Source organism: Panthera onca, chromosome A2 (assembly GCF_046562875.1).
Source record: "Panthera onca isolate mPanOnc1 chromosome A2, mPanOnc1 haplotype 2, whole genome shotgun sequence".
Taxonomy (NCBI): domain Eukaryota; kingdom Metazoa; phylum Chordata; class Mammalia; order Carnivora; family Felidae; genus Panthera; species Panthera onca.
The window spans coordinates 127,202,199-127,229,284 of record NC_138340.1 but is presented as its reverse complement, the minus strand read 5'-3'; the positions used below and the strand labels follow the sequence as shown (position 1 = coordinate 127,229,284).

General features: G+C 41.7%; 1 protein-coding gene across 6 annotated transcripts in view; it reads left to right on the top strand.

The window, feature by feature from the left end:
- Positions 1-27,086, top strand: part of ELMO1 (engulfment and cell motility 1) — a 545,925-nt gene that overhangs the window by 206,913 nt on the left and 311,926 nt on the right. For 5 of the 6 annotated variants that reach the window (XM_060633905.3, XM_060633903.3, XM_060633904.3 and 2 more), the window contains 4 exons: positions 3,113-3,157; positions 4,160-4,210; positions 6,750-6,872; positions 8,301-8,432. In XM_060633905.3, the coding sequence (XP_060489888.2) occupies positions 3,113-3,157; positions 4,160-4,210; positions 6,750-6,872; positions 8,301-8,432 (351 nt within the window). The remainder of the gene's footprint in view (positions 1-3,112; positions 3,158-4,159; positions 4,211-6,749; positions 6,873-8,300; positions 8,433-27,086) is intronic. The other variant, XM_078440523.2, reaches the window with a different exon arrangement.

The following is a 27,086-nucleotide window of genomic DNA, read 5'->3' as shown; positions in this document are numbered from 1 at the left end:
AAAACTCATGCCCACCCTAAGTGCTATGATTTCACTTGGATCCCTAGATCTAAACCTGTGTAAGATGCATACACTTTGCATCTTCCTGGTACACCAAGAAGTACTGTTAATCTTCTCAATTTGTATCAAATGACCATGGAGAAATAGGGAATCAGTTGCCTATTGTACTGACTCCAGAATAATGACACCAATGAAAATATAATGGAATACCAACATAATGTTAGGTTTGGATTTTGTGAATCAAATTTTATTTTTTGAAAAGTAGGCAATATGAGACTGAGATGACACGGATTGGCAATATATTGCTATAATGATAATAAATCACAAAGGATAGTCTAATAACATTACATAATTTAAGAAAACAGTCCAACTAAGAAAGATAGAGTATATATAATCAAGCCAAAAATTTAGACTGTAATTTAGTCTTTGAAATAAAAACAGCGACAACATAGAAAATTAATTTTGACTTTATAAATTGTGTTGAATTTAAGATGAGTCCGTGACTATTGTTTGTCAAGAAAAGGAATATTTAGATTTTTAATTTAAAAAATGTTTTTCAGTGCATTAAGAGAGAGTTGGCTCTAAAAATATAATTTCAAGTACATGACAAAAAAAGTTTGATGTTATTTCCTGAAGGTTAGTGGAGCTTGTAAAGCAGAAGATCATACTAATTGGGGATATCACTTCAGTTCTATTATATGTGTTGTTATTGGCTTTTCTTGTGAAAAATTAAATGTTCTGTATTTTGGGGGTAAATAGGAAAATTTACCAAAGCCTGTCATCAATGATAATATTTTGAGAATTTTCCATGTGCCAGGATCAGTGTTCAATGCTTTGTGTCTTATTTCATTGAATTCTCATATCTTCTGAAAGCCTTATTATTGCCTCTTTACAAATGAGAGTGAGAGGGAGTAAAGAATTTGACCAATTGCTGAGGAGATAAGAGTCACAGCTAGAATCCCAACCTTGACCTTGCTGTTCTCTGCAGAGCATCCATTGTCAGGGAGGCGTCACCCACAGAATTGTCCCCTGTTTGCCGAGAGAAGAACTCTCTGGAGCCTGAAAGACACAAGCCCATTTTCTCCCTCTAATTAGATTAAAACATAATCTAAACATTTATTTATTGGATTTATAGGAACAGCTTTGTTTGTTTGTTTTAAAGCCTTAGGACATTGGACAGATTCCACTTCAGTGAAAAAATTTTATTTATTTCAACTTCTCCTCCAGACTTTGGGCCAAACACATTGGTAGGACTCCATTAACTGGGTTTTCCTTACTTTTCAAAATGTTTAAAATGAATTCAGATGGATTTTAAACACCTCTTTTCGCTTTTACTGAGGAAAAATACCACCATGGTCAGATATTTTTACTTGTCAGGCAGACTGGAGCGATATTTTTGTTTTGTGTTCATTGAGTGGGCCTGAGAGAGTGCTAGGTTTAGAGGGGGCTGGGGCAGAACCTCCCACTTTGCCAAGGCCCCCTGGGGGTTTTTGGGGGTGTGGGAGAAGGTGGTGGTACAAGGGAGGGGTCTCTTGCTTCCCCATGCCTCCTGGATGTGGGAGATTCTCCCTGTCTCTGCACAGGTGAAGGGAAGGGGTACTTGTGTGGGGAAGGGGGCTCTTGGGGATGGGAGCAAACGGATCCTTTTCCTTACAACTACACGCCATTATTCATGTTACCATTTTCATGGCATACATGTTGGTGAGGTCCCTTCCAGATTTCTCTCTAAATATTTATGGTTTTCATAAGTATTATTTAAACAAAAACCTTTTTAAAACTTAAAAGATTTGGTGGGAAAATCAGAAAATACAGATTCAAAGGAAGAAGTTTGAATGAAACCTCTAATTGCATGCCCCAAGAGAGAACTCTTGCAACTGGTCACACTTTGTGTGGCCCCTCTTCCTGCTTTCTTCTAAGCAAAGCCTCTTCTACATACATGATTTTTTTTCACTACATGCACTGGTTATTTTTTTAACTGCTTTTAAAAATGAAACAGGATTTTGTGAGTATCTTTCCATGTTAATATACATATATCCATATTTTTTTATTTTTAAATTTTTTTAATGTTTATTTTTGAGAGAGAGAGACAGAGTGTGAGCAGGGGAGGGGGCAGAGAGAGAGAGAGAGAGAGAAGGAGTCACAGAAACTGAAGCAGGCTCCAGGCTCTGAGTGGTCAGCACAGAGCCCAACGCAGGACTTGAACCCATGAGCTGCAAGATCATGACCCGAGCCAAAGTCGGATGCTTAACTGACTGAGTCACCCAGGGCCCCCCCCCTACATCCATATTTATATCTATCTATACTTTTATATCATCTTAACGGTATAAAATATTCTCTATGGACTCTCAAGTTTACTCAGTTTTCTTATATTGAACAACAACAACAACAACAAATCCATGTTGGAGACAAGGATTTTTTATTTTCTCCCTGACCAAGTTTCTGTTCCTTACAAGGGTAGTAGAAAACGTTCTTTCATTTCCAATCATTTATTGTCTACTTTCTGCCAGACATAGTGCTCCAGGCATGGAATACAAAGATGAAAAGGACAGTCTCGGTGCCCTTAAGGTGACCATAGGCTTACAGAAAAAGATAAATAATGTCAACAGATAATTACAACAATTGCTGTAGATACTGGAAATAAATTGTCCTTTTTAACTTATTTAAAATTTCATCAATCAATAGGCTAAAATAGAGAATTTTTTTCCTTTTTTGTGTGTGATTAGGCAGTAATTTCATTTTTATAAAAGAAAACAAAAGAACTGTAGGGTCCTTTGGGTTCTTTGTTTTTCATGTGGTCCAAGAAAAAAAAGTGGACCTTCCTATTTGCATTAGGAAGCAAGTACTGCCTTCTGTGTGCACCATAGAAAGACAGGTTCTTTCCAGGCTGCTCTTTTACTTGTTTCTGTGTGTGTCATTGTCCTTGCTTTTTTATTCTTAAGAGATTGGAAGGTGATTTGAAACACCTCACAGTGTTTATGCACTTTTCTCTGCAATGCAGTGGGTCAGCAGGGGTGTTAAACTAAAATTGTAACCTCTAACAGAGTCCTCTGAATTTCCATCCCTTCTTTTTTCCTACTTGCTTTCCTTTCTGTGGTGACGATGGCACCATTAGGTTGGTGTAGAGAGCAGTGTTGACATCCTTGATTGTCCTCTGACTGTAAGTCCCCACATTCTGTTTCTGCCCAAGCCTGCTTGCGTGTCCCCCTTGCACTTTCTCCCTGTGTTCTGGGTCCTCCTTGTTTCCCGCAAGTTTATTTTAACCTCGAATGAATTCATGGTTGTGTGTTTGAATCGTAGCTTAGTTTCTTCTCTACTCAGTTAAGAGCAGCAACCCTAAAATCCAGCCCCTCCCTGCCCAAAAAACAACACACAGGTGTCTTCCTGAATATGAGCAGTATTTTTGTTTTTGAATGTTTGTACCGTGGTTGTACCCAACTTTATAATTTCTCCTTACTATCTGTTTCTCAATATTTAGAAAGAGTGTCCATGAATCATTTCTTTTAATAAAGTCACCTGCAATTCCTCTGTGTTAGCCAGGCAGCCCAAAGCCCAAAATACAGCTTGTAGAAATGATGCCTAGCAGTGCGGAGTGTGGGCTCTAAGAGCTTTGCATTTGCTCAGATATTTGTCCTTCCCTAAAGAGCTGCTCGGTTCACTTGCCTAGATTGTTTTCAAGCCCTGGGATAAGTACCACTCCCTCTTTGGTTTTGCATAGATTAAGAAGGTTTAGGTCCTTAAAATGATGGTTCCCTACCATGGGGATCTCTTTGGGGGCAGGCGTGTCTCCTAGTGAAACCTCCCTACACATGTATAGTCTAATAAAAGCTGATGAGCCTTTGGAATGGAGAGCCATTGCTCTCCTTTGGAGCATTCACTTTTAATTCAGTACTCAATTTTTCCTGGAAGGTGGAAATTCCTAAAAAAAGGAGAAGTTTGTGGGTGCCAGATTTCCTTCCTCTGCTTTTGGACAAAGCTTTGTTATCAAAACAGAACATTCAAAAAGTCATTTGAATACCACTGCCTGTTGGTGTCTATTCCTTCATAAGAAATACTGCTGATATACAGTTAGGAAGCACACCCAGGATAAAGTCGTTTGGGGCCATGTTGAAATGGATTTTTCTAACCTTAGGTTTTATGTGGGTGTGTTTTCCTCCAACAGGAGATGGCGAATATTTTGGCTCAGAAGCAGCTTCGTTCCATCATTTTAACAGTGAGTACCTACGTGCCGTGACTTCTTCGTTGGGTGGGAATGGTCTGGTGTGTTCAGATATCTCCTCTTTTGGCTTCCATTCGTGGTGTGTTCTATGACTTGCTTCTGTGAGGAAGCAGTAGGAACTAGAAAGGAAGAAGTGTGGTTTTGGAACTGGAATAAACAAGGCTTTCCCACAGGAATGGCCTCCTTTGGTTGTAAGGAGGAGTCTCTGGAACTGCTCTAGAAAGACATTCTGGCAGAAAGGGGTGGAAATCTCTCCCAGTGCTGCAGGTTTATTACAGTTACCATCACTCTAGCTTTACATTTAGGAAATCAGGGGCTCCTTGACTTAAAAAAATCCACTTGTGTGAGCTTATACAGCTTTTAATGAGGAAGCTAGCTGGAAACCTTCTCAGACTGACAGAAGCCCTGTAATTTTGACCATCATTTTCCTGGGCCCCTTTGCAAGACACAGGCAGGAAAGACATACATGGAATCTACTTGTGAACTGCAATGCAAAAATGACCTGAAATGTCAGTGGAAAAGAAGCCCTACATGTTACGTTGTGAATGCTTCAAAATAAATCAAATAGCATGATTTCCCGAGGCCTTATCTGCTGCTTGACTTTTAACCGAAGGCTGAAAGAAACATGCATGATTGATTTCCAGCTTACGAAAGAAGCAATTTCTGTTTCTGTGATTTCAAAGAGTTCTACAAGCTCACAATTACACACACACACACACACACACACACACACACACTCCAATATAATGAGTCTTTTGAAAGTTAAAAACCTTTATGAGGGCAAACAATAAATATTCTAGAATCCAAAGCCAATGGCAATGACTACAGTTTGTCATCAAGTTTGATTTTAAATTTCCTGGCTGACAGGATAAAAAGAAACATATGAGTATAATTTTCATTGTTTAATGAAAGAGGTACCCCAGTTCTTTGGGGATGACACACTTTTCCCCCCAGGAACTGGAATATGAAATGGGTGTTTGTTGAGCATCCTAGTAGATTCTTGGTCCAAGAATGGTCTGGTAGAGATTGCAGAGGGGGGATTCATGATATGGTTCATCTTTGTCCTGGCTCTCAGTGGAAGTGGAGGCTTCACTACCAGATGTAGTTCAGTGAAGGTGTTTGTGTGAGAGGAGGAGGGTGGAGGGACAAAGGTTGAGAAATGTTAAATTAAGGTCTTAGCCCATGGTTGTTACCTGGGTGTGGCAGTGGGGGTTAGAATGCCCAGAATTAGCATGGGTGGAAGTGGCTGTGGCCGCCATGTCTGAAAGATCACTTTGCTTCAGTGGGAAATCTCCTATGAGACTTTGATGGCTGGAAGGTCAAGGGTGGTATTCTTAGGCAAAAACTTGGAGCACAGATTCTTTTGAGTTGTTAGTAAAAAAGATGGCTATACACCTTGGATGTGAGGCACATACTATGAAGTAACATTCAGTTCTGAAAATGGAAGGGTATGGGGTCTCATTCCACCTCTCCATCTCACTGACTAGCTTCCCACCCACACAACCCCAATATTTTGGTTCAGTGACTTTTTTCTGTTCCTCATTTTTTCTCTCTGCCTGTCTTCCTTAACTGGCTATTTTGATGTGGTGCTCACAGCTAGGACATGGAGTCCAATGCATGCTCGGTTTGGGAGCTAACCTAGAGAAAGTTCTTTCAGATGGCAAGATGTGGTTGGCTCTATCACATTCAAAACCACTGATTTGAATAGTCGTTTCACCACAATGACCGGTTGTTTGGTTGTTCGGCATTTTTAAGGCACAACCACGGTCTCTGCTAAAGAAGATACATGTTAGGCCCAAGCATTCAGTCTCCTTTCTGACCCAGCTCTGGTGGGGGCAAAGGCCTCCATATCTAGTCTCCTGCCATTCCTTTTATATTTGTTCCACTTTCACTCTCTTTCTAAGGGGAAGGGTCATTTTATTTTTCATTTAATTGTTAGTAGGCGAGTAAAGTTAAGCACATGCATTCCCTCACTGCATTGTGGTGGTGGTGGTCTCTGGATAGTTTCCACAGTGAATTAACTGCAGGCCTGACAGATACTTTGCTTTTTTGTGTTGCTTCTAAAACTTTTCCACATTTAGAAGTGGGATCACGTGTCAGGGACCATGGTAGGGTGAAATGATGGCAAAATTGCTTACAAGACGTATGCACCATTCGCTCCTCTACTGGCCTGCAGGGGATGCTTCTGTTGCAGAAATCCAGTCTTCCTTCTCAGCTTATTTCAGGCACACCTTCTTGACTCATATTGTGGCAATGACCAGTGCATTTCTAGTGCCTTCCATTCTTCTCCCTCCCTCACACAGTAGGTCTTTTCCTGGTTTCTGGCCCAAATAGCAGGAATGTTATTGGGCTCTGGAACATAAACAAAAGCTCTGAGATCACCTCCATGCCCCCCTTTCTTCCGAAGGGCGGTTCCACCCACCAGCCCACACTCCCTGTGCCTCCAAATGGAGAATTCTGGGGCTCTACCTGGCATAGTGATGGGGATTGTTTGCTTTTTCTTTTTTAAATTTTTTCTGAACTATCTCTACAGAATGTTATCCGAGCTCAGAGAGCCATCAACAATGAAATGGCACACCAGCTGTATGTGCTACAGGTGCTTACCTTTAACCTTCTAGAAGACAGGATGATGACCAAGATGGACCCCCAGGACCAGGTGAGTGCTCACCAGACAGCAGCAAAAGCACATAAGGGAGAGAAAGTTATTTAAAATCTTTTCTGGGGCTACTCCCAAACCAGGAATTTTTAGGTGATGATAATTGTTTTATCGTCATCTTAGAACTTGGGGGAATGCATTTAAAATTTAGGCAAATTTAGGATCAGAGAATAAAGCAAATGGATTACTCCATTATACATCGAACACACGCATATTCTTCCTTTATTGGATAAGAAAGCCTGATGTCACACAGCCACAGATCTTGGCTTTTGGTCCCAATACCTTCAATGGTAATGGCTCTGGAGTCAAGTTCCTGGACAACCAGGGCCATTTGGTTGCTCTGTGTCATAATGACCCTGCAGGTTGAGGAAGTGATTTCCATTCTCCCGTTGTCATTACCGAAGGTGGGGGTCCCAGGTGACACCTGATTTCTGGGCTTGCGTTTTTGTTGGTTGGCTGTTTGTTATAATTCTCTCAAGGTCTCTGATTGTTGTGTGTGAGAGGTTATGTCTCCATCCAGAAGGCTTTTGGGGAACTTTACTGTGTGAGGGCAGAGTGAGAGGAAACAGCTGGGAATCCTGCTGTAGCACATTTTCAACTTAAACAGCGCTGCAGCTTTGGAAAGGAAAACACTCATTATTGGCACGTGAGGGCCTGATCTATTGCAGATGTGAACTGCACATGTGAAGTGTGTAACAGCCACGGCACTTCGTTCATGGCACGAGGCCATGCGATTAAGAATGATGGAGAGGCTTTGAGAGGCTGTCCGCCATGCCCTGGACTTTTGGCAAGGCCAAGTGTAATCATCCCAGAGAGATGAGACTGTCATCCTACCACTTCTAGTTATGGAAGGCCATGCATCTTAATGTGGAACAGCCCTCCCTGTTTGGAAATGCTTCCTTTTATTTATTTAAAACATACATTTTTCTCTTATCATGGTAAAATACACATAACAAGAAAGTTAACCATTTTAGCCATTTTGAAGGGTTTGTTTCCATGAAGTCACTTCTTAGTGGAGTCCGGGACCCCTTGTCACTTGAATGCTGTTCATAAACCTCTGTGCCTCTCACTTTGTTTCGAACAGTGCGGAAGTCCTAGGTTCTTGAACTTGGCTTTTCTGAACCCAAGCCTTCCATCATACTTGGGGCTCCATTTAGAACTTGACTAGGCAATTGACACCAGTATTCCAAGTGACTTGGCCATGAGGATAATCGTGGAGGGTTGCCAGGGCTGACCAGCAGGGAGAGTGGCAGGGGGACTATGCAGAGCCCTAACTTAGAACATTGGTTGTCTTTTATCTGTTTTTCTTTTGCCTGAAAGCAGTGATTCATTTAGACCCTGGGGAAAGAGGGAGTGTATGTAATGTCACACAATGAAAGCAGCTCTTCCCTCCCCCTCCTTTTTTTTTTTTCTCCCTAACGCCTTCAGGCTCAGAGGGACATCATATTTGAACTTCGAAGAATCGCTTTTGATGCAGAGTCTGAACCTAATAACAGCAGTGGCAGCATGGAGAAACGCAAGTCCATGTACACACGGGATTATAAAAAACTTGGCTTCATTGTAAGTAAGCTGTCTCCAGTAAGTGCTCTCCTTCCAACATCAGGGGCCTGACCCCAGCCACACAACTGATGGCTCCTCCGAGCGTGTGGTCCTCTTGCGCCTCACAGAATAGTTTCCATATTTTCCAGATGTTTAGCTGTTTAAACAGGATCACATGAAAATCTCTTCTGGCTGCAGTGAAGCGGAATAACTTGCACAAGTGTGACTAATACTGAGTTTGTTTATTCGGTTCTGATTAAGTGTAGTTAGCCCGGGATGCATCTAGACTTCATTAAATCTACTTCACAAGATGCTTAAGGTTCTATTCGAATTAAATGGGCAATGGCAACTGTGGGATGGATCTTATTATTGGGTTAGTGATTGGATTACTTACATACATGGATTTTGTATCAAAGTCAAATTGGGAGGCTCCTGACATGTATTCACGGGCAGATTTATGTGATTTATATTTTCCTAAAAGTTTTGCCTTGCTATGGGCACTTGCTATGGGCTCCTAGATTTTCTTTTTTTCAGTTTACAGATCAGAACATAGCTTGTCTGGAATATAATCTGTTGTTTTTGTTTTAACTTGGATTCCTTTCTTGCCTTTATCATCATTGCATTTCTCCTGTGACTTTGAGCTAATTAATCTCAAATTCTCCGGCTGTAAAATTAGGTCTCCATTTTAGCCTCCATTGTAAATGGCAAAAAATGAGATTTTGGCTTCAGGGATTAGAAATCACCAGGCATTGCTTTATATTACCGGATACCCTCTCCTTTAATACACACACGCGCACACACACACGCACAAATATTAATATTTATATACATCAGTATCCTGCTTTATATGGTATTTGGGAAACCTTGCCTTTCATGGGCATTGTCTTTGCAAATATTTCCACGTGAGTTTATTTGTATTTTTCATTACTGAAGACTTTTTCATTATTTGGATGGACTACACTTTATTTAATCAAACCCTTTTACTGAGCATTTCAATGCTTTGAAATTACCAATAAGTCTACAGTTAACATCTTTGCCGCCCATTAGTTATACACATCCATGATCAAGTTATTAAGATAAATTTGTGGGACTGTCATTTCTTTGGCATATATTTTTAAGGTTGTTGTTATTACCAAATGGCTTTCCTTTCCACAAACACTGAGTCATTTCCACTTTAATCCAATGGATCAGAGTGACTATTTTTTTAAACTTTTCTAATGTTTCCTAAACTAAAAAAATCTGATAAGTTATTGTTTTTATAGTGATAGTCTTAATATATGTTTTCTAATAAGTATACTTGTCAAACATCATATTGTTGCTTTGCAACTTACTGTACAGAGGTACTGTGACATCATTTTTACCTCATCATATCTCATATTTTTTAATGTATATTTATTCATTTTGTGAGATAGTGTGCCACTATGGGAGGGGCAGAGAGAGAGGAAGAGAGAGAATCCCAAGCAGGCTCCATGCTGTCAGCACAGAGCCCGACACGGGGCTTAAACCCACAAATGGTGAGATCATGACCTGAGCTGAAATCAAGAGTCAGACGCTCAACTGACTGAGCCACCAGGCTCTCCCATATCTCATATTTTGACTGACACTACATTTGATTTTATAGTTGAATCTATTTTTTAAAATCTTAGCAAAAAGTTTCATGGCTGAAGGACCACGTGAGATTTCCCTGTACTTGCTGTGTATCAATGGTCGAGGCTTGTAGGTCGAGGCTTGTAGGTGACCCCAGCCCTGCTCTCATGCATCTGTGCATTGGCAGAGCCTATTTATCAGGGATATGGCTGAGGGAATGTGGATGGGGCTCACGTTCTATTTCCCCACCCAGTTCTTTACAGGTTTACTTTTGCATGTTGAACGAGGTCTATCCAAATTACCAGGGAAGCTTTGGAAAATCACCCAATCTCCTACCCTCAAATCGTATCAAAATAGCTTGGGAAGAGATCAAGGCATGTGTATTTCAAAATACCCCCAGCTGATTCTGACATCTTATCCTGGTGGAGAGCCTGGGTGTAGGGTTTGCCTGAGTTGCTACCGTTTCGTTGTCTTCCTCCACTATTGCCTGGATTTCCAGTGCATTTGAACTATGCAGAAAATACACAATGCTAGTTCTTTCTACATGGTGCCACCCAGGACTCATTGTGTCTCTGCCCCAGGTCCTAGTGGTTTTTGTCAGGGGGAATTTGGATCCCAGAATGCACAGTGTCATTTCTTCTTCTGGCGACGTGTGTGAAGGACAGAGGAGAGAGGGAAGTCAGGTGAAGAACACTTACCAGGACTTGGATTATTACAGGTTCTTAGGGTTATGCCAGATCTGTAGGAAGGGTATATATAATGGGTGTGGGACGTATGAAACATCTACCTTTTTATTTTCGTGTTCTGGTCCTATGTGAAATAATCAGAGTATTTCATGAGCCAAACTCTGAGTGACTTTTCTCAATGTAGCTCCATCTGTGTTAACATGATGTTAATTCCTTCCACAGTTTAGTATTAGAATATATCTGTCTTAGTTTTCAGTGTCTACTGAGTGTTCTGCTTCAAGTACTTTAGGAAAAACAATGTATTTTTTTCACTTAAAATTAATTTGATGTGGTTTTAAGGCTTTAGCTCTTATGTGGCCTCCTTTCAAAGGACTTGAAAAGTCATTTTAGAAAAAGCAGAGACCTGGAACATAGAATAACCAAAAGAGAGTGTTGGTTTCCTTTATTTTTCCATGGTTCTTTTTTTGGTTTTCAATTTTAGTCCTTCCCCTGAAACTTCTTCTAGGCCACTGTCGTGCATAAGAGAGTTGAGAAATTGGAAAGACGAGTTAGTAATGATTTCTAATGGTGGAAATTTTCCAACAGCTTTGACAAGCAGAGATTTTCAGTTTCGAAGGCCAGTCCGCCAGAAACAGACAAGCCTCAGTAAATGGAATCATGCGCTCATTGCGCCACCTAGAGACCGTCGTGCAAAAATGCTGGCGGGACACAAGTGGCCATAAAATCTCTAGGTGCTGTAAGCTGTCTTGATGCACAATTCTCTCTGTGCTTCTGAAAGAGGAATAGTCTTGCCCATTCCCTTAGTGAACTCCTAACTGTCTCCTCCTTTAGGAGCACTTGAGATTTGGACAATCTTTTGGATCTCTTTGAGGAAGAATTTCAATTCATAAGATGAAGATTGTTGTTTCTCATTTCACATCTCCTAAGGAGGCAATGCCTAGGAAGTGTTAAATGACAAGTTTTTGGAGTTCAGTGGGCCTAGATTTTAATTCCATATTTCCTAATTACAAGCCATTGGACCAGTGGGCCTGTTATTTTCACCTCTTCGGCCATCAGTTTCCTCAACCATGCAGCTACTGTTCTATTTCAAGGTTGTTGGAAGGCCATTAAAGATCATCTGTTAGTGAGTGGCCCAGCACGTGGAACGGAGGATGTGGCCAGCAAATACCACTTCCCTTCCTTGCTTTGTGGACAGCACATATCATGGAAATCACAGGCAGCTTGTTCAGTTTTCCAAAGCAGGAGGGGCAGTTGCTCCCACAAGGCAAGCAGAACAGTTAAAGGATAATAAAGCACAACACCTTTGAGAAGGCAGATGGCCTTACGTCTCTTCTCAGCACAGCATCCCGACAGAGCAGGTTTTTCTGATGAAATAATTCTGAAATCTCAATTTAAAGTGGCTAAATGGCGTGTATGGTTAGTCATAACACAGAAAAGCATCTGCTTCTAAAACAAAGCTGCTTAATCTTCTAAGATCTCTCAGTTCATGATTCTCTAGTTTCCAAGTATACATGCCTTTGCACGTCCCTGGGTGGGGGGAGGGTCAGGGTTACTGGAACTAAGAAGGGAAGGGCACATGTATTTCTCAAGGTGATGGAAGGCAGATTCTATTTAGAATGACTTTATTTTGAAAACCGGGGAAATGCCTGCTAACAAACTGTACCTTGTTGATTACAATGGTCAAGAACTGTGTCAAATGGTATTCATACTCTGTGAAGAGTTGTGTTCCTGGCTAGAAACCCTTCAGATTTCGAACTGGTAGCTTCTCTGCTTAAGATTTTTACCTTTGTCGTTTGTGGGACAGTCATTAAAAAGGACATATTTGTAGTTCATCTTTCTTTCTTTCTTTCTTTCTTTCTTTCTTTTGTTCTTTCTTTCTTTCTTTCTTTTGAGACAGAGAGAGGGTGCATGTGAGTGAGGGGGGAGAGAGAGAGACAGACAGACAGACAGAGAAGTGGAGCTCACCTGGGGCTTGTGCTTTACCTGAAGCGGGGCTTGTACTCACCTGATGTGGTACTTGAACTCACAAACTGTGAGATCATGACCTGAGCTAAGGTCAGATGCTTAGTGACTGAGCTACCCAGGCTCCCTGTAGTTCATTTTTCTGATCTCTCTTGAACTAAGGCAGGTGTTGAAGTTGGACAAGGCTGTTTTTTTTTTTCTCTAGATGCCCCCCCTTCCCCCATTCCTTTAGTTTGGGACCAAAATAAACTCATTTTTAAAAGAAACTGCTTCTGAACAATATAATGTGCTTTAATATGAAAAGTTTTGATAAATATTTCCCTTTCCCTTAACATTTTCAGATTGTCTTAAGAGAAAGAAGTGACTAAGATGTCAAAGTGGAAAAAGGCATTGAGAAAAATATTATTTCAGAATTAAGATTCTCTTTTATTTATAAAAAACGTTTTTTAATGTTTACTTATTTTGAGAGAGAGACAAAAGCGAGCAGGGGAGGGGCAGAGAGAGAGGAAGACACAGAATCAGAAGCAGGCTCCAGGCTCTGAGCTGTCAGCACAGAGCTTGACGCGGGTTTCGAACTCACAGACCCTGAGATCATGACCTGAGCCAAAGTCAGACGCTTAACGGACTGAGCCTCCCAGGTGCCCCAAGATTCTCTTTTAAAATGTAGGTTTAATCGCGTTCAGGTTTGCTGAGGCCAGCACCTCACCTGGAGATGATGGTTGTTGAAAAGATACTGTATTACTCGTTGTTATCAAGAGAGGGAACGTGTCACCCCACACAGGACCATGTGGGAAAGCACTGGTGGTGGTCAGGAGGTAGAGGGAGTGAGGGGAAAACATAGACAAGAGCCTTTGTTGTGGTTTCCATGAAAAAAGTCAAGGCAAGATAAGTGTAAGCAGGTTTGAATAATCTCCTAGAGATCGCCCTTAGTTGCCTGTTACCTGGCCCTGTGATTAGGGCAGGGGCACAGTGGCCCTGAGTGCAAAACCCTGATGAAGGAGATCCCTTGGGGTTTGGGATCTGGATTGGCTAGTTTGCATATAGAAGGCATGCTTCCTGTCTGTAGGAATCAGCTAACCCTGGGAAGGGCAGTTCCTCTTCTCTTGGCAAGGATCTAAGATAGCAAAGGATCAGAGAATATAAAAAAAATTTTTTAAATGATTAATACAGATTCATGTTAAAATTTTTAGAGGATTTTCTGCTTCCAAATGATAGAAGAAAATTATACATCGTTACACAAGTATAATCATATGCAATTGCATATGCAGGGCTTGGTGTCATTTTAATACATTTTTTCTCAAATCCAGATGGCAGGGAATGAAGTGAGATGGGTCTTTATCCATGGCTTCCTCCACCTCCATCCCTGTCCCTGTTTCCCTATCACAAGAGGAAGCCTCCTGGTCTAAATGCTGCTAGAATTTAACCATAACTGTAGCGTGACATCAGGATTAAACTTGAGTCTGAATTCAGGCTGTCCAGGGCTGATTCCTGACTCCCCTGATCACAGGCTGAGTGATGTGGGCAGAAAACTTGACATTTTCATGTCTTAGTTTTCTCATCTTAAATCTGGAGTATAAGAGTTGTCTCTATCAATAGATTTGTGTGAATTAAATTAGTAGATGCTTGTAAATCACACCAAATAGTGCATGGCGCTTATTAAACAGACTATGAATTTAGATGCAGGTATGCCGATGTTACAATTACTATTGGTATTATTATTGGGGATGAGGGATGGGAGAGTCATAAGTTGTCCCAGGAGGATAGTGAAAAAATGCATGGTTCAAGATAAAAGTTACTGATGGAAGAACAATGTGTACCTGGGAAACTGCAAGCATGTGTCATGGGCTGACATTTTAGCTTGCATGCAGAGAGAAGTCAAATTGACTTTGCAAGAGAGAACGGATTATAGAGAATTTTAAATTCAGAGGGGTTTGAAATAGTCCTCATTGTTTATGGATTCCATATTTGCAAATCCAACTATTCACTAGAATTTATTTGTAACCCCCAAATCAATACTCCTGCTTTCATAGTCATTTGCAGACATGAGGTCAAACAAGGGGGGGAATGCTCCACCTTCTTGTTTTGGCTACAATACTTTAAGAGGGAGTCCTTTTCATAGTCTGGCCAAGGCCTCAATTTTTGAAACTTGTGTTTTATGTTGGTGATATTGCTATTTAAAGTGGTCCCCAAGCGTCGTGATGCTGGGTTTTGTAAGTGCACAGAGCTGGGATGTGCCTTATGGGGGAAATGTGTGTGCTAGATAAACTCAGGTCAGTCAGGCCGACGTTCCAGTGTTGTTGCCGTGGGTTCATTGCTAATGAACCAACAATATGTATTAATCAAGTTGTCTTAAAAAATACATAAGACAAGGTTATGTATCGATTGGTTGGCAAAAATCATGTGACCAGAGACTGGAAATAGCCTAACACTGTATTTCCCCTAGGAAGCAATGGTTCAGTATTTGTTATATCCGGATTTTCCATGATGTCATAGAACATGGCTACAGGAAACAAGGAGAATCGAATGCACTACCAGTGCCTGGGGAGCTTTCAGTCAGGGGTAAGCCCTGGAGAGGAGGACCTCAGGCAGTCTCAGGCTCAGTCCCCTCCCAGCCCGTGGCCTGTGCATGATAAGTGGGGAAGAGAAAACCCACTGTCCACTAGCTGACAGGCGTGTGAGGTGTAACAATGTCTTCCCAACACTTGGTGCACTGCTCAGGAGACATGGCGGACATTGATGCATTTGTTTGGAGTCAGAAGCTCCCTAGAAACTGCTGCTGTACAAAAATACCATGTTCTTGAGATCAGGGGAATTTTCATTCCACAATGACCGTACATAGAGGAGAACCCTGCCTATGGGAGACTTGGCTTCTATTTCTGCATCATTCCTGACAGGACTTTCTCATAAGGTTTTGTCGCTGAGAATGTGATTTGGTTCCTTGGAGCACAGAGACAATAAGAATCCAGAATACATTTGTGGGAATTGCAGAATGTAAATTTTGACGTGTACCTAATTTTGTGATTCTCCTCATCTCTCCCCCCACCTTTGCAACAAGGCATCTCTGGTAACTACAAGGTAAAGCAGCTTTTTGTAAAGTCACATTTTCCCATATGAATGATTTGATAATTAGGATAGAGTTCCTAGCCGAACACTTTTCTTTCAAGTAGTTAAATATGTGACCCATAAACAATAGGTCAGAAAAGCAAAAGGGACAACTAGTATTTTTCTGAATTGTCATTTATTGAAATTCTGCAAATTTTAGCCATACACAATTCAGGAGGTCCCTGTGTGGGCTGCGGTGCTCTTCCAGGAAGCTCTGGCCAATCCTTTCCAGTCCATCCAGCCCCAGACCATCCCTTCCACTTGAGAGACCCCTGGGGGATGTTAGTTGAGGGCCTACCAGTGACTGAGACACTGCCATGGTTCAGTCTTAGTGAATTTGCAGGCAGACACTGTGTGTGCCCGTTCCTTGGAGGCAAGTCTTCTATATTCTGCCTCATGGGCGCTACGATCTGGTCCCTTCTGGTCACACACCCCTTTTCCCTATCTGAGATGCAGCAAAGCCCCAGTCCTAATCATTTGCACTTTTGCTAGTGTAACCAACCCGGGAGATTCCGGTTATTATGAAGCTGGAGCAGAATCAGCCACCAGGTGGCGCAAAATCACAGCCGTTGATTCCCAACCAGAACCCCCACCCTCATCCTGCTTCTAAACTTGGGCAAACAGCCACTGGGACACCCAGTGACATTGCAGCTCTGCTTATCAGCCTGCAGAGGGTGAAGTTGTAGGACCAAGACAGGAGCCTTGGGATTTCGGAGGGTGGGGGCTCTCTTTAGCCTTCATTGGGGACTTTCGGGGGTAGGAACACCCCAAGATGCCCAGCTGGCCTCTCTATTAATTGAGATTTGTCTGTTGTTCGTGGCAGATGAGCTTTTCTCTGGTATCCACATATCCTGACTCTCATTCTCAATTATTTTTTCCTCATGCTGTCATGGGGGCCTTTTATATGAGGTATAATGGTCTGTACATCTAGTATTATCTTCTGTCTTAACATGGACATGCAGGAAAGAATGCACTGGAAATGGAAAAGCTAAATGCATATGGACTGTAGAAACGATAGTAATAATGTATTTTGAGGTTAAAAACACCCATAATCAAAACATGACAGAAATAACATGGAAGGGGTAGGGACGATTGGTGGAGCCCCAGGGAACCAGCATTATTGGGATGGGGCGCAGAGCTGTGTAGGGAACTCTGAGCTGATTCTTAATATACATTTCTCAGGTAAATAGAATTTATAGAATCATTTTTCAACTTTTTAAGTAGCCACTTCCTGAGTTGTATGTTCAAAGATGTTGTTGAGACTTTGGCCTTGATGATAGGGACTACTTGAGCCTCTTGGACATTTTTTGCATTTATCTCTGTGCCTTCCTCACTCCCAGCAAAGAGCAAGGCGGGGTGGTGGGGGGGTGGGGTTCTGAAAGGAAAGTAGCCAAATGAGGGCATTCTATGAGGCTGCCAACAGTTGAGGCAAACGTTGCAGACAGCTATGTTGTTCACTTTCTTGATTGGTGAGTGCGAGTCATGTCTTTCCAAGGGACTCCTTCCTTACAGGTGAAGAGAAGACCACCAGTGTCTTGTCCTTACATGTCCAGGTTCTGTGGTTCTTTCATGAATGTTCCTGGTTACATGATACATAACATGGCACACACTGCCTTCACATTTGGTTTTAAGTGCAGAGACTATAGCTTTGTTGAAGTTCTAATTATACATGTAGAAGAGGGAAAGTTAGCTCTGGAAAGATCTCTGGCAGAACCCAGGGAGATCAGATATCGGGTTGTATTTGCCATCAGTGAACCCAGCAGAGCAGATCACTGGGACAGAGAGTCCTGTGAAGTAGGCTCTTTAGGTTGGTGCAGCCTCGTATGGCCACCTCTATCTCAGGTTAGTGTCATCACTCTTCCTAGTGATGGAGAGAGACATCAAGAAGTTCCATGTGGAATACTTACAGATCTTTTCTTCCCTGATCTTGCTTTGCTGTCTGGCTGGATTGGGGAAGTTAAAAGTGGCCCAGTGTGGCTTACAGGGGCAGCCCCAGCATGTGCTCTCACTGTGGGAGGTAAAGGGTGGGCCCCCTTTTCCTTTGCCCTTCTCTTGCCTTAAGGCATATGTTGTCCCCGCCATTTCCATCAGGTCAGTGATTTATGTATGTGCCATGTTATTCCCCTTGGCCCCACCTTAGCAGGGGGCAGGAGCCTGGAGGGGCAGATAATCTCCCCTCAGAATCAGCCCCCAAACATCTGGCATTTACCTGCTATGGATGCCCCCTGGAGGTGGTGAAAAGTGCATCGGTCCTTACTCCCTGACCAGGGACACATAAATAATTATACTTGTGAAATTTTTTGATATTTTTAAATTTTTTCTTTTTAATTTTTTATCTTAAGTAGTCTCCACACCCAACTTGGGGCTTGAGTTCGTGACCCTGAGATCAAGAGTTGCATGCTCCACCGACTGAGCCAGCCAGGCACCCCACGTTTTGATATTTTTAAAGGAAATAGTTTAAAAGAGAACTTTTTCATTGTAATAACAATATTTGAGCTTCATATTCCTCTTCTGTTTTTTACTGTAATTTATTTTAACTCTACTCAAAATTTTTCAGGGATGACTACTGAAAACGGAGTGAGGAAGACAGGTTTCCCAGATCCTTTCCTATTGAGCACCCATTGTTGTACCAGAGGAGGGCCATTTAGATCTCTTGTTAGAACTGGATCTGTTTTCTGTCACTAGGGGGCGCTCCTAACAAAGGCATGTGTATTAGTTGCTATCCAGGCTGAAGATGTCTTTATAAAAGAGCCACTCAGATGTGCTTGAGAAGGTGGAGTACTTAGTGGGGTAATTTTAGGAAAGGTTCACAAGAACCCGTGCCCCAGCCAAGACCTTTCACATTCCATTTATAGTTTAAAACCCACAAGAGCTTTGTCCTCTTTTAAACATGGCTGTGGCAGAAGGCAGCAACTTATTGAACAGTGTTAGTCATTAACCTCTTAGCATATTGTGCACACCTTCTTGGCATCCTTTCTTTATACATGGAACTTTGGAGCCAAAGGGCACCATCCAGCAGGTGCAAGGATGATACTTGGGGGATGTAGGCTTAGTGACATATAAATAAGTCCATTTTATTCAAGACTAACACAGCTTTTGTGAGCATAGCCCCTGGGCCAGACTGTCTGGTTTTGCATCACAGCTCCATTGCTCATCAGCTATGTGACCTTGGACAGTTGATTTAACTTTTATATACCTCACTATCTTCCTTAGTAAGATGGGCGTAAGTAATAGTCCCTGCCTTACCTTGCTATGGAGATTAATGAGTTGATATGGTTAAGTTCTTAGAAACCTGCCTGGCACTGAGAAAATGTTAATAAATTCTATGTAATTACTGATACAACCATTTAGATCTGATGGCCATAATGAGTCCAGGGGCCACATTTTCCCCCTTGGACAACTGGGACAGTTCTCTGTTAGACCATAACCAGATGGGTTCAGAGAGTAGAGATATGTTAGCTTCAAAAGCAAAGCTAATCCTAAGGGGTGACGTGTCCCAAAGTCCGTGAATTCTAGAGAACTTTTATGAGTGGTTATCAGGGCAGGAATTTTATACCCTTCAAAGAACCTCTTTAATGAAGTGGTTCTTTTTCCTCTGCCTTTTTGCTACTCAGGAGCAGCTAGCACACAGGCCTACTGCTAGGTATGTCCTTATGGATCCAGTCTGTACACAGTACAGTACTCAGTACACAGTAGTTGCTTCTGTGAGAACTTTCAAAGGCAGGGAGGGCTCAAAACCATGAGATAAACCAAAGAAGTTTTGCTGTCCACAACAGGAAACACTTTTCAGTTGGCTGACTCCATCCAAGATAACCATTGAGAGTACCGTGGACTTAGTCTGGACAGCGCGAGACCAGAGCATTTGATCAGAGTCTAGAATAGGATGAGCAGTTATGGCATCCTGGCGTCTACGATGGGTTGTTGGAAACATCCGTCACCTCTTCCCATTATGCTTTGCTGTCGTTGCCTGGCCTAGTGATTTTGCCTCTGGTAGGATCATATCAAAGCACCCTCGAGAACAGCTGGCTCTCCTGGGGTGCAGGCAAGAGGGTGAAGAAACTGTCAGTTGCTGATACAGTTGCCTGCTTGCTGTTGACCTTGCTTTGGACAGCCATTGAACAGCTCCACATGGAGTTAGGGTGCCTTCTATTTTTATTCTTTTTCCTGAGACTTTTTTTTCTTTTTCTTTTTCTTTTTTCCAAATGGACACCAGTTGTCAATATGTCTCATAGCTCTGAATTCGGTGTGATGTGACCTTGGGGAGGGGGTGTGAGCGTGACATCCAGACCTGTTTCAAGTCTGGGACAAAGTAATTTATACACCGGGAACTGGCTTCATGGTGTGGGATTCTAATTCTGGGGACGGCATTTTGTATGTGTAGGAAGACTGTCAAAACCTTTCCAATGGGAAGGGACAAGAACCAATTTGAGAAGAATGTGGTTATGTAAGAACTGTCCTGGTACAAGCATCTTGGCACAGTTCTTGTACTTGTTCATTCTGAAGGGGAGAGAAGGAGAGCAGGAGGAATTCTCTGTGAATGCTGGCAAACCTCCAGTCCCTCTGCTGAGAAATGATGCACCCTCTTGAGATGGTTCTGCAGATGACATAGTTAAAAGGGTGACAGGTGTTTCTTAACCCTTTCTTATTATTCTTGCCCCTCTTCTTTAAATGCTTACCAAACTGATCAGCCTGCTGGGAGTGTATGATTTTTAGGTGGCCCATTGGAGTTTCCATTGGTTTTACATCAGTAACAAAACAGCAACAGCAGCCACCCCTACCAACAGCAGCATTTTGGGGTTCTTCTTGGGGGCATGGGTCAGATGGTTCCCATGCAGTATTTAGTTTCATCTCTGCAAAGCACAAGGCACAGCTACTATTATTCCTATTTTAGAGATGCAGAAAATGAGGCTTTTTAGCTTTAGGAGGCTAAACACCTGCCAAGGGGCATGCATTGTTTTGGCAGGAAAAGGACACTTTTGCAAACTGTATGTGACCCCTTGAGTTGTTTAGCCAAGGGTACAGACTGCAGTGGAAGCAAGGTGGGGCAATAGATGAATGTAGCGCATCGTGGCATGGCTCTTTTTCTGGCCTCTAGGAGCACTAAGTGGGTGTGCAAAGCTGAGACCTTCTCTACTCCCATAGAGTCCTGCCAGCGTTGAGAAACCTACCAAATGCTTGTCTCACCGTGGCCTTTTTATGCTCAGAATATCACTGTGAATGAAGAATGCACACCAACTGTTTTAAGGGAATGTGGGCAGACCATTGACTTTGCTTGTTCTCAAGTCAAACCTAGCAAAAACAAGTTCACATCCTTGTCTGGGGGTAGAAAGTAGAGTAGCGCTTGCTTGTTCTTGAAAACAGTGTTGCTTCCAGTTTTCCAGAATCCTAGAAAATCTTCCCAAATACTCAGGACCAGCAAGTGGCAGCAGCAGGGTCCAGGATCCTGGCCGCCTGACTGCAGTCTCCTCGTCTGCCTCTAGGCTGTGCTGTCTGTCTATTTAAGGAAACATGGAAATGCTAGATGAAAGGTCTCCCTCCCTCTGGATTCAATTCTGGTTAAACAGGGAGGCCTTGTTTCTGTTCTCTGGTTGTTTGCTTCTGCCAGCTACCTCAGTGTTTTCCAGTCATTTGAATTTTCATTGATTTTGTTTCTGAGTTTCCTTTGCCCTTCTCTTCTTCCTCCAGACTGGGAGCCTTTTCTGCTCAGAGATGCTTTCTCTTTACCACACCAATGTTCACCTTGCTGCATAATTAAAACAAAGTAATGAAGGAAAGCAAGGGCTTTGATGACTCAAGTCCTGAATGCTCTCATCTACCTGACTTTATGGAAATTCAGAAATTGGCCTTAATTTCTGCTTCCTACTGCTCATGGAACCTGATATTAACTATGTTAATTTTGCTTCTCTCAGCCATCTAACCCTTTATATATTTGTCTGAGATGTCACGTATGTTCCTTCTTAGCTCCCTGGAAGGATTCTCTGATACTCCTACTGTGGCCAATCCTTGTCACTTGTGAGCAGTGTGGGAGAGGGGATAGGCTGGAGAATGGAGAACAGAGAGGGAGATCCTTGCAGTTCGGCTCTTGTTCTGGGGGCAGAATTCACCACAAACAGCATATTTGGGACCAAGTCTATTAGGAGAAGAGCTACGGTAGCCCTGACAGGAAAGCTGCATTAGGAGGCCCATTCCTCTCTTGCCCGGGGAAAGCGTTGCAGAGCCATGCAATTTCTGTGCACTTAAGGGAGCCCCGCCTCCAGCTGGCTGAGCTTGGCTGAACACCCACAGTAGGTATCTAAGGCATGGGAGGAGATATGGCCTGAACTTCAGCTGTCTGATCTGAGTGGGTCACTGAAAGATGGAACCCCAGTGGGCACCTATAGAATTCCTTGGTAATAATGGATCAGGCAATGGAATAGAGGCATATTATTAAATCTAGAGTAATAAGGGACTAATGAATTGACTCATTTTTTTCATGCAACCAATATTCACAAGCATTTCTTATATTTAAGGCATTGTGCCAATAAACTTCTAGTCACAAAGGTGAGCCAGGCAGAAGCCAAGACCTTTGTGGAACTTAGTGCTTAACGAATTCCCTGTACCTCTAGACCTCTGTGCATGCTATTCCCTTTGCTCGAACTCTTTCTTACTCCTCTCCCCTGCAGTTCTCAGTCCAGTTGTGATTCTGGTGGGATGTTACATTCTTAGACTAGAAAAGGTGAGTTTGATGGGCGGTCTGGGATCTTTTCCTGTTTCAGCACCTACTACCCTTGTTCACTAGTCTGATGTCTCCCTAGAGGGGTAAACCCTTTTCTGTTTTGCACACCATTGCATCCTTTGTACCCAGCACAGTCCCTAACACTGACACTGGATAGGCATATGGTAAGTGTGTGTTTAATTAATTAATTAATTAATTAATGATTCTGTCTTTCAAAAAGGGAGATGCATTTCTGTGTGTGTGTGTGTGTGTGTGTGCGCGCGCACGTGCGGCTGTCTGTCGGTTTGTAATACCAGGTGGAAGTTGATGTATAATATGAGAAAAATACAGAGTAGAAAATGCCCTTGAAATTCCAAAAGGGAACAGAAAGGATTTGTTTGAGGAATCCATGAAATTATATAGAAGAGACATTGGAAATGAGTGTTAAAGAATGGGCAGTGTTAGACATACAGGAATTAGAAGAAAAACAAAGGAACGAGCATAAGTGAGCTGGGATAGTGGGGGAGGGGCATGGGTGACAAGCAGGGAGAGGCTGAAGAGTGTTAAGACAATGTTCCTTTGATAACAGGCCACGAAAGATTGTGTGCTGGGGTGTTTAGATAATACTTGATAATTTTTTTTTTTGAGAGGGGGGGAAGGGACAGAGATGGGGAGAGAGAGAATCTCAAGCAGGCTCTGCTTGTGCTCGAATCTCAGCCCGGAGCCTGATGTGGGGCGTGATGTCACAAACCATGAGATCATGACCTGAGCTGAGACCCAACAGTCAGACGCTTAACTGACTGAGCCGCCCAGGTGCTCCAATACTTGACAATTTTTAAATTAGGAGATTATGTGGTGAAATCTGAGGATTTCCCTTTGGTAGTATAAACATGACCTTTCGGTACATATTCTCTTAGTCTGTTTGCTGTGCATACCCATGGGGCTGCTATAGAACCTCTAATGGGTGTCCTGGAATAGAACTGTGTTGAGTACCCGAGGTGGATTCTTCTGAGCAGAACATAGTAGCAGACTTACATGTTTATGCATGTGCATGGATATGTGCATTATGTTTGTGCACACATGTGTCCCTGTGTGTCCCCATATACCAGCAGGAGACAAAGTGATGCCTAGAGAAAATTGGGTAGCCTGTAATGCCAGAACTTTCCCAATTTATTTGTAAGAGCTAGGAAATATAATTAATACTCTTCCTATAAAAGACTGTTTGCAGAGTCCTATTTTAGTGTTTCCTAGTGATGTATCAGTGTGTATATATATATATATATATATATATATATATATATATATATGTATTTTGCCACCCTATTTTTAGTGCTGGGCATGAATATATGCCATAAGACGGCTGTTTACCAACGGTGTTGTACCTTTAAGCTCCCTGTGCTGCAGGCAGCCACCCTGAGTAGTGAGTGGCCTATGGTTCTAGGTCATCCTCTGATGTCCCTGAGCCTGGCAGAGCATATCCCTACCCTGGGTGGTTGACAGCTCTGTCTTTTTTGCTCTCCACTATGGCTTACATAACAGCTTTTAGTTTTCAGTTCAGTTTACATGTCAGAAAAAATTACGTCCATCTTATAAGAGATGTCTGTGAAGATATGAGCCTGGCAGAATGCAGGAAGCCAGGGGGCCTGGGTTAGATAAGCAGCATCTTGTGGGTTGTGCATTGTAACCTGCTGTCTGGCTTGTGTTTGCTTAGCCTCCCGGAGCCGTACTTCCCAGGTGTGTTCTTTTCCTCCCTTGTCAAGAAGCCAGGGGAAGGCGGTCAAAGCGCTCATGAAGTCCTGGGCAGTATTTACATGGTAGTGCAAACGTTACTTGTCAGGTTAAATTCAGGTAGTGCATTACTTGTCAGGTTAAATTCTTCAAATCTCTCTCCTAAAAATCCCTTCACCAGATCTGAACACGTATCTGCAATGTTTGGTTTTGCTTTTTGGTTTTGCTTTTACTGATACACTTTTTCTTTCCACTTTTTAATAAGATTTCTTTCGCAATTCGATTTGGTGTGGCCCTATTATGGAAACTTTAGAGAGGAGGGAACATCAGGAAGAAGCAAACAAATACATAGGAAACCACAAGAAGGCACCCATATCCCAGCCTCCACATGCAGACACTGCTACTGTTTAGCCTGTTTCTTTGCTGCTGATTCTGTGACCTCTGTTCTTTACAAAGTTGAGATTAAACTCTGTGTTCAGTTTCCTTTCACTTCCACATGTCATCAGTAATCCTTGATGCAAATCATGTGTAGTGGCTGGATAGCATTTCATGAAATGATTGAACCATAATTTACTTAGGCCTTCTCCTGTATTATTAAGGATTTAAAAAAATATTACAAAAAATGATTCAGTAGATATCACTGTGCATAACTATGGGTCAGTGTTGAGAATTATTTCCTTAGGAGGGATCATTAGACTCATGGACCAAAATGTAAGGACATTTTTGAAACTCTCATTTCTAATTTTGTGTATTTGTACTTCCTATTTTAAAATCCTTCTCCCTGCTTTCCATGAACCAGTTTTTACTCATATTGTTTCTACTACTTTATTTGAATTTTTTTTGTTTTTTAAAAAAGCTTATTTATTTTGAGAGAGAGAGAATGTGTGTGTGAGCAGGGGAGGGGCAGAGAGAGAGAGGGAGAGAGAGAATCTCAAGCAGGCTTTGCACTGCCAGCACAGATCCCGACGTGGGGCTCAAACTCACGAGCGGTGAGATCGTGACCTGAGCTGAAATCAGGAGTCAGATTGCTCAACTGACTGGGCCACCCAGGAGCCCCAGAATTTTTGTTGTTTACTTTTTTCTTTAAACTAACCATTTTAATTCTAAAAGCAAGACTTGCTTCTTGCAGAGGATTCAGGAGTGTAGATAACCAAAATGATTTAGGTAAGAATCAGCCATATTCCTTCATATATAAGTACTGTTACAATCTTGGTGATATTCTATATTTATATAGATAGATATGCTTCTACTAAAATTGTGATCCTACAGGTTACTTTTTAAATTTTCAAGATGAGTTTTATTTATAAGGTTTCTAGTCAAACACTAGGCTCGGAGAGTTTATTGTGCTATTTTAGTAGATGCTTCCCTTTATCTGACAGAGCATTGTGAGAAGTTTTCTTTCTTTCGTGTCTCAGGTACACAATTTTGATAATAAAAATAATTCCTATAGAAAGCGTATTGAAACTTCTCTCCACGTTAGTCCTAGGGCTACTAAATGATAATTATTACTCTTATTTAATATCTCTCTGAGACAAATAAACATGCTACCTGCAGAACAAATGAAAGGTGTTATCCTGGAGCAAAGGAATTTTTTATGATCAACAGTCTGTCATTAGCATAATGTTTATTTTATGCATTTGCAGACTTCTTATCACCTGAATTATAGTTTATAAATATTAACCTAACTATTGATGTTTGCTGCTCCTTCATTAGTATTAGAGTTTCTGATAAATATCTTTTTTTTTGTAGGTGAAGGACAAAACAATAAAGTAAGTCTCTAGGTATCTGGTGATTGGACATGGCTGTAGAAAGATTTCGAATCCAAGGTAGTCTACCCACATAAATCCCTCAGATTTCCTTAGGGACTTGCATTCCAGCTTATCCATAAAATCCAAGCTGATAATATGTTCTCTTTTAAATAAAAATGTCGAGTGAGTACAATAACATCACATGTTTATTTTACACAGCACAGTGATTGTGCTTTGCATGTGCTTTACAAATTATCAAATACCATGCTAAAGATGGACTTGACTTTATTGCACAAAAATCTACTGCCATTTATTTTCTTTTTCAAGTTTCAGCAGTAATTTGTTAAGCACTTTTCCCTGGAAAAGTATCTTTTCATTCCTTTGGGAATTCATTAGTTAGGCTAGATACTTATCTGATTCCATTAAGGTCATTAAGATCAGCTCTTCGAATGACCCAAATAATACACCCTTGTACCTCTGAGAGAGTGGCTTCTCTCCTCATGACTCTGATCCTCAGTTCCTGTAAGGTCTAAATGTTCATTGTCTCTGTCCTTGGATTCTCATGAGATCCCACTGTCTTTCTTGAGTTATATAGCAGGAGTTAGGTAGACTCACTTTTCTTGAAGGTTGGGAGTTCAGATAAAATTTTTTTTTTTGCCTAAGTCACTGGGATCTCTTTAAGAATGACTTGTGTCCTTACTTTTTGACGTGCAAAGTGGTGACAGTGATTTTATATACTCCCCCCTTACAAAATTGTTACACATCAGAGGTGATAGTGTATGTGCATGATTTGTAACTTCTGAAGCATTGTGCAAATGATAACAACAATTGCCATTGGAAATAAGATTTTGATGATTTTATTTTTAAAAACTTTGTGAATGGGGCTTCTTGTCACAGGTGCTAGGAACCATTAAAGTGAGAAAACTACCTGGCATGCATATATATGTATTATAGATACGTACATATATACATATGTACGTATCTATCTCACATTTTAGTTATTATGTATCAGTTGATAGTGTTTGGGGTACCTCCGCTTTTGGTTATTAGGGATAATGCTGCTTATGAAGGGTTGTATAAAGTCTTTGTGTGGACATGTATTTTTTTTTTAATGTTTACTTATTTTTGAGAGAGAGAGAGAGAGAGAGAGAGCGCACACGTCTGAGAG